The 8,367-nt window shown below is 37.3% G+C and overlaps 2 protein-coding genes across 2 annotated transcripts in view; one reads left to right on the top strand and one right to left on the bottom strand.

Moving 5' to 3' along the window:
* The window catches only part of LOC117124893, a 5,956-nt gene extending 921 nt beyond the window's left edge, over positions 1–5,035 (top strand). Inside the window, exons 2-8 of the mRNA XM_033271226.1 lie at positions 426–594; positions 1,227–1,284; positions 1,466–1,529; positions 2,084–2,239; positions 2,869–3,033; positions 4,502–4,561; positions 4,715–5,035. Of these exons, the coding sequence (XP_033127117.1) occupies positions 426–594; positions 1,227–1,284; positions 1,466–1,529; positions 2,084–2,239; positions 2,869–3,033; positions 4,502–4,561; positions 4,715–4,871 (829 nt within the window). The 3' untranslated portion in view covers positions 4,872–5,035. The remainder of the gene's footprint in view (positions 1–425; positions 595–1,226; positions 1,285–1,465; positions 1,530–2,083; positions 2,240–2,868; positions 3,034–4,501; positions 4,562–4,714) is intronic.
* A 1,597-nt stretch (positions 5,036–6,632) lies between these two features.
* LOC117124923 (leucine-rich repeat-containing protein 51-like) overlaps positions 6,633–8,367 on the bottom strand; it is a 6,215-nt gene continuing 4,480 nt past the window's right edge. The window contains exon 4 of the mRNA XM_033271260.1: positions 6,633–7,123. Coding sequence (XP_033127151.1) covers positions 6,833–7,123 — 291 coding nt within the window. The 3' untranslated portion in view covers positions 6,633–6,832. The remainder of the gene's footprint in view (positions 7,124–8,367) is intronic.

The following is an 8,367-nucleotide window of genomic DNA, read 5'->3' as shown; positions in this document are numbered from 1 at the left end:
GGGCCGGGGCCGCCCCTGGATGTGATTTCAGTTGTGTTTTTTTTTGTTTTTTTTAAGAGCAAGAGATGGCGATTCGCGTATATATGTACAGGTAGGTCATTCCATAATTTTGGAGCAACAACAGCAAGACTCTTTCACCATACGTTTTCAGTCTGCAAGGAGGTACAAACAGAATTGACGAGCTTGACGATATGTACAGTGTAAAGAGATGGGAAGCGGGGCTGATGGGGGAGCATGAATATGTCACGTGGGGAGGGGCTCGATGATTAATTCAGAAGGGAGTTAGCTTGCAAAAATATGTAGTTTTAGGTGATTTTTAACCACTTATTTTGGGTCAACTTGGGAACGAGAATATTTTTTGAGGGGCGTGCCCCCCACCCCCACCCCGTAGATACACCACTAAAAATTGTATTAATTATATTCAGGTACTTGCTCATTCGAGGTCTGCACGACAGACAGGACGTTCTGAATGCACGGTCAAGAGTGTTGCAACACATCCATGATAGTGGGGAGGACAAACTCAATAATGCATACCCATTGCAAGAGGGTGTACTCAACCATCGATGTCGGGCTGGATGCGTGCCATTCATGGAGGTAAGTTGCAACACGGTGCAAGTATTCGACTGTGACACTGGGTGGTGGGGGGGGGGTGTAACGCATGACCGCTGAATATGCATATACTTAATAAAAGAAAAATAAGAGACAAATTATAGTAGAATGCATGAGCTGTATCAGCAACAGATATGTGCCTTTCCAATCCAAAAATATTTCCTAACATTTTCTAATCTCACTATAACATCATAATCCCTAGTGAGAATACCTTGCTTATAAACAGATTCTCCAGAACGCCTCAAATGTTATTTTCGGGTGTCTGGAACACAACAGTTTCGCGGGGGCATTCCCCCTGGACAGTTGTCTTTATCGGCCCAACTTTCAGCCCTTTCGCCACTCCCACCCCTCTGGACATCTCTGGATCCGCCTCTGAATCCGCCCCTGTACTTAATTGTAAGAAATTTAAAATGAGGTGGACGACGCGTGATTCTTATTCAATTTTTCGTATAGGCCTATTGTAGATTACCAAACCGATATTGAAATAGGCCTAACTCTACAGGTATACATTTAAAGTGCCATGACATATCGTCCAATAATATTATACTATTTATAGTTAATTGTTAGATGATGCATGGTATTATTACAGGAATTTTCAATATCTCTTTTTAAATTAGGGTGCAAATAGTTTAACTCAGTGCGAATCTGTAAAGAGAGTTCTTGAAGGCAAAAGAGGTTAGTCAATATTTTGTTACTTTTTTGGCTGCGGGAAAGTTTCCCATGTGTATCTTTATTTATATTATAAAATACAAAATTAGGGCACGAATATCTGGCACAGACGCACTATTACAACAGGTTGTTTAGCTTTAATCAACTTAAGTCAATTCATTTTTTTTGTTGATTCCTCTCTCTACAGCTTTTGATTTTTTCCGAACTTTATTTGAAGAGGAGCCAAGAACATTTGATTACAAATGGTTAAGGTAAGGATCAATGGGCCTTTCCGCTAAGCCCCGCCCCTTGGATATTGTTGCTAAGGTCCCACAAGGCGACAGTGTTAAAACATACGCGAACACGTGCGTTTGTGGGACAACACGTGTGTTTGTGAGACGCGCGCGTATTCCTAGCGCTGTTCTGATTAGTCAGTTGTTAAGTTTGATTGACACTCCGGAAAGGTCTATTCAGATAGACATTACCGGTATTTATCAGAAACGCTGAAACACAACAACATTACAGTAATGATTCTGGGCCAGGGAACCCAAAAAGTGGACTTAATTATTCATAAAAGCGGTTCTCATTATTTTAACAGGAACCGCTACCCTGACATCACAAAATAAATTTTCGACAACCAATAGGCCTAAATCTTTATAAAGTAAGTGCAGGAAGCCTCGTCTATTATCCATCTTAATTAAGAAACAAGCCATTCTACAATCAGGGAATTAATTACAAATAGAGAATAAAAAACAATTTGCAAATGCAAAATTACGAACAAACATGATACGAGGCCTAAACACGGCTCTTGATTATCTGACAATAGAGCAATGCACATGGAAGGTTTTACTGGGGTGCACGTGGACAATGTATATATGGGAAGAGGAACGGACAAACTATTAACAATGTGGACGCCGTTTGATGACGTCATTATAGAGAAGGGGACGTTAGCCGTCTGTCAGTCGTCACATCGGCTGCCATCGTGAGTAATCAGTATCAAGCTCTGTCCTCAATATCAAATTTTTGTTGACAAAAAGATTGTTGTTATCACACCGACGATCATGATTATTATTATTATTATTATTATTATTATTATTATTATTAATTATTATTATTATTATTATTATTGATTATTATCATCATAATCATCATGATTATTATTCACGGAAGCATGTCGAAATACGAAATACGAACATAAACATTACAGTAGAAGTCAAATCAAAATTGAAGTTTAACAAAAGTGGGGAAAACATTTTAAAAACATTACATACAAGACACAAACATATAAAAAAAAAGATAGAATTAAATTAATATTATTTCTACTATTAAAATTAATATTACATTTTATTTACAATTAAATTAATCAATTGTTGCAACAGGGAAAAACATTCAATAAAACAACTCGGACAGACGCTCAAAACCAACTAAAAACATTCACGAAAAATTGTAAGAATTACACATCTGAAAAACCTCGTCAGAGAGGAGGGCCCGGGTGTATAGGGACGATTTACCAGTTAATGAATCATCAGCATTTGTTATGAAATTCTTTGAGCGCTCTGTTTTATTCTAGGGAGAATGTCAGTGATTGATCTATGAAATTGAACTTTACAGATTCCGTCACTTTCAAGAAACGTATGGGAGTTTTGACGTAGAAGCTGGGGGACTTGAAGGAACAGGTTGGTTCACGAACGACCCTCTAGAAATAACTCGTCAGTTCGGGGGTCAATGGAGGACTGCCGACTTCCAAGCAGGAGATGCGCTTATATTTACAGTGAGGTAATACTACATGATGGACGGTGAGTAGGGGAAGTATGGAAACATGCCTTTCCCTTCCCTTATTCCTCCTCTGAACAAATTACATTAATCAATTTTCTGGTCAGTCATCATCGAAACCGATGTACAGCCGACGATTCTGTTCTGACGATTCAAGATCCCGGGGTAAATCCTATAGTGAGGGCCTACAGTCGCGTATCTAGCAGTTTTGAAATGGGGAGGAGTGATGGTGCGCGGAAGTGGGGGTGAGTCTCGATGATTAAGTGAGGGGGCGCTGCTCGCAAAATAAAAGTGATGCGACTTTTATTTACTTGATCGAGATTTTTTTTCCTTCGGGACTGAGGGACACGAATTTTCCGGGGGAGTGCGCCCCTCCCCCGCGCACCTTTCGAAGCCACGGGGGGGGGGGGCAAGCAGGAGAGATTATATTTTTAGATGGACGGTAAAAACAAGATTTGGAACTTCCGTGGTTGAATGAGCAAATTATTTCCGTATTGTCTGATGATCTGAAGAGTGGCATCAGACGACAGGGGTGCATGCTTGTCGATGGGGAATATTTCTCCTCCCCACGGTCTCTGCTGACAGCGCCACTGGTGTAAACCAAACATTACAGACGGTACTGCATTTTGCGCCGAAAGAGCGTTCGCCCTCCAATTCGAGACCACCATTCTTTTGGACATGAAAATTTGGGGTGGTTTTGGTCCTCAATTTTTCATTTTCATTTCATTTATTTATTCGACCAAGAACACAAAAGAAAAGCAAGACAACGAGAAACAACACGATGGTCAGGGACAGCTAAAGCAAATTAATTACTGTAACTCAAAAGAGTCGGCTGCCCCTTAAATATATAGAAACATTTATATTGCACACAATAAAACATATAAAAATATATAAATATAAAAATCCCAAGCCAAAAATCATTCAAAATTGCAAATTAGGAAATTCAAAAGGATTACAAAAAAAGGCAATAAGATTAATTATTAAATATTGAATGGTTTGTTTTGTGAAAAAGATTTGCGATTGTTATTTGCTTCTAGAAAAAGGTGTGTCCAATCAGAGAGATCTTGAATTGTAGGTTGCACTGAATTAACAATTCACTTCTGATCGATTCACCCATGTAATAATATTATGCATCGATAGTTTTAACGCGCCCAGTTGCACTCCAGACTAATTATTTCAGCTGTCAGTCACCCGTAAGAAAAACACGCAGCCACTCAACTGTTTTGAATGAAATTGATTGAAAACACGGGTTTTACAATAGCGTTGATTTGATAAAATTTTGACATTTTCAACGTTTGCAAGTAAACGCAAAAATTAACTAGCTTGGTTAAATTTCTGCCTATAAAATTTATCAGAACATTATTTAAAAGTTGATCGAACCGAGTAGAAATACTGTAATTTGTAATACTGTATTTAACAAACATCTAGTTTATTAGAACAAATTAATTTTAATGCTGACTTTTATTTTCAGGACTGTTCACATGTCGACAGTAAACACGACACACTTCGCACGCATAAGTTGCGACACAAGGTAGCTAGCTTGTAATTTACATACAGCGTAATGATAAGATATTAGATAAGCTAAATTAGCAGACATCAAAGTCGTATGACGCGATTTATCGTAGCTCGATCCTTCAAAAAAAAAGGTTTCTTTACATAATGACAGATATTTTTCTCTGTGTAGGTGGCTTCCTAGCTCTCATCAACCCGACCCGAGGTATGTAGGAAAGATATCTCAGCCTGCTCCAAAGTTTGGTGTGCACGGAGAAGGGGCTGGTCATAAAAGCAATGGAGTAACGATGGGTGAATTGAAAAGAAAATGGGGATTTCCTGAGTTGTAAATTCTCCACTATTTAGATTCAGTCGAGCTATTTAATCAAGTCCAAATATGTTATTCAAAAAAACTATGAACAACTTGCTAAACAACTTACGCTTAAGACGATTGGTCGTTTCCGCCTGGGATTTAATATACCAACAGTTTAGTCTTTACATAAAATAGGTAGTCTCTTTAAGGCCAACTCAGACAGCGTCGGCCGACGCAGCCCGACCCGATTTATCGTCGGGAACAGTCTTAAGCCGTCGTGAGAAATATTACACACGTTTAATATTCTACTACGCGACTGCCCCCGACGCACACCATCGCGTCTGCGTTCAACTCACACAGACCCGACGCGACAACAAATTGCGTCGGCCGACGCTGTCTGAGTTGGCCTTTACATATTATTTAAAGTTCATTTTCAGTTATCCTCAGTAGGCCTCTGCATCTTTATTTAGGAGACTACGGTTTCAGTCCTTGGCTGCTTGTATGTCATTCATCGTCTTTTACTTATTGAATAAAGTATACCTGAATATATATAAAAAAAAGTTTGTGTACTAAAATAACATCTTTGTATAATAAATCAACAAAAGTGTCCTATGAAGAGAGAATTATAAGTGTTATTTGCTTTAATGCCCTTTTCATAAATTTCAAGTAGGCCTATGTAATTCACATAATATAGTTGAACAGCATAGGTATAAATAAATAAGTGAAATACCATTGCAAGCAATTATTTTTATCATGTAAGTTGTATGGCACTGAGGTTAAGACTTTGAACCTTCAATCGTGAGTTGGAAATATCTTGTCACTGAAAATTTGATAGTGTAAACAGATTATTAGTCGTTATTATACTTGTAGGCTTTTACAATATGCAACTATTAGGTTATTCACGGATCATAATAAGAATCAAGGATATTTTTATGGCCCACAACTTTGCATAATAGTGAATTCATCAAACATAATCAACATTATCAAACTAGTGTTGTCCGAAAGCTCAGGTTCTATTTCTGGCTGTTTACTTTTTAACTGTTGCTTATCAAATTGTATTTCTACAGAGCTCCAGCCATTGTTTCCCACAGCACTGTTGAGACATATATATATATATAGTTTAATGTAAAGGAATATAAATTTATTACATATGGACTATATACAGTATTATATTTTATAATATACTTTTTGAGACACTTCACTACAATAAAAGTGTTCTTAAAGCAGATTTTGTGTTTCAGCCTTACTGTTATTGTTAAGCAATGTCAGTTTTACCAAAACAGCCCTGAAAAAATCTCTTTCAGTTGACTAACCCATGCTGCATGCTCAGTAAGTTTAAATAAGTGGCATGTGTCCAGGAACATCGACCAGGATATACTTACATAGCAGAAAAATTCAGTGCAAATAAAGCATGCAAATACCGCACACATACAAAAACTTTTTACAGAAATGTATCAACAATTAGACTCCCATTTGACCCTAATTTGACCCAGCAAGAAGATCATGGGAGATTTATACTGATTTAGGATGTTAAAAATTGCGCTTTGTTAGACCACACTCTGATGATCTCAATAACACTGATTGGTCCAACTAAAACTCATATCTTTAATCCAAGTGATCTCCACCGACAATGGAGCTTATGCTTGCTAATGCCGACGGGGAGGGGGAACTACGAATCCTAACTCCCCTCCCCTGACACCCGACTGCCACGGATTTCACTCAATTGAATAGAGTATGTTGAGCATGTCGAGTCTGCTATAACCTTTGAATGTGTGTAGCCAATATAGAAGATATAATATTATTTTAAAAAGTGGTATGTACATTATAGTATAAACCTCTTTATTATCTGTCTTTCATATTATTAACCTGCAAGATAACTATATACAATAAAAATATCCTATATTTTGATCTTTTGTTGGAATTTTTTGCATAATTTCATTTTAAAATATGCTCATTACATTCAACTTCATAATTTTTCTTCAATATTTTAAAAATGTATCATTCATCTTTTGATTTTCTTCTCTTTCGCTTCTTCTGTCCAATCATAGTCTTCCATATACTCGCGTTTGCACGGTCCGCTTTAGTGACTCGGCTGAAATCTAGTGATCGGAGATTTGGAAGTTTGGCAAGAATTAACTGCCTGTACCCTGGCTCATTTTCTAGTGGGTTACCATGGAGGGTTAGTGTGATAAGGTTTGGGAATGCTGCGAGCTTGTCCACCTGGTTGTGATCACTAATACCATTTCCATGGAGGTATAACATCTTTAAGTTTTTAAACATAAGGATGACCTACAAAATAAAGAAAGTAATTTTATTAAGTTATATATAATATATTAAATGTACACATAATAAGCTTTTTCCATAATATATTGCTATGTTACAAATAATTGTGATTTGCCCAAATATGGGTATACAGTAGAACCTCGATTTTACGTACGGTACGGGACTGGAGGGCGTACGTAAATCGGGGGATTCGTAAAATAGAGGTTAGGTTAAATTTGTGGTAACCTCTGACCTAATACGTACATAACGCTCAATATACGTATGTATGAACGAACGATGTTACCTAGCTAGGCTAGACCTATCCCCTAGGCCTACAAATAAAACAATGTGTTTAGTGTACGATGTCATAATAAAGTGTTCAAATAAAACCATGTGTCTAGTGTATTAATTCATCACTTTATGTCTCTTTAATATTTAACTAAAGAACATGAAAATATTGTAAGATTACCTATACGTCAAAGGTATAACTTGGGAATTCCCCTTCATGCCTATTCTAAACAACAGAGCTGTGGTGTTGTCTGGGCCTGTGAGACAAACTAAACCCATGTGCACTGGGCGAGCCAACCAATTAGCATTCGTGTACGTGAAACAGCGAAACCATGTGCATTGCACTGGGCGAGCCAACCAATTTGCGTTCGTGTACGAAATTATGCCTGAAAATTAGACAAGACAAGTTTTTCCATGGTTTGCCACACGAAGCTAGGGAGGAAAGCAATTATTTTGAGCACCATTGGTAGTTGTTCATCTCACTCAGTTCACATGGTTTTAGATTATAACAACCTGGTATTAGACTCAATCAACGTTGCTGTTTAATGAAAATACATTGCATTTTATGGTTTGTTTATTGTAATAGTTTATTGTTATAGTCTTTTTACTTATGGTTGCTCTGAAAAGGGCCGTTTGTTTTGAATATTTTCGGGGTTTTTGATGACGTCATCGTCGATACGAGGCGTACATAAAACTGAGGGTTCGTATAACTGGGGTACGTAAAAACGAGGTTCTACTGTACTATATTATCATCATGCCCATATATAGGTACATAATGCCTGTACTATGTTTTAACAGTGCAATAGTTTAAAGTGTGATCATACAGTGTGTTTTCCTATGGATTTTGTCTATTCAAAGTACAGGTATATCTTTCTTAAAGCCTCATATTTGATGGGGTGATTTGGCCTAAAAAATATTGCCTGAGCAACCCCAAATCCTGAAGAAGACAATTGTATTATTATTAATAATATATTTTTAAAATT

Source organism: Anneissia japonica, unplaced genomic scaffold (assembly GCF_011630105.1).
Source record: "Anneissia japonica isolate Jap-2015-1 unplaced genomic scaffold, ASM1163010v1 scaffold1881_len754168_cov175, whole genome shotgun sequence".
NCBI lineage: Eukaryota > Metazoa > Echinodermata > Crinoidea > Comatulida > Comatulidae > Anneissia > Anneissia japonica.
Note: the sequence above shows the minus strand (reverse complement) of the source record. Positions and strands in the feature narration are given on the sequence as shown.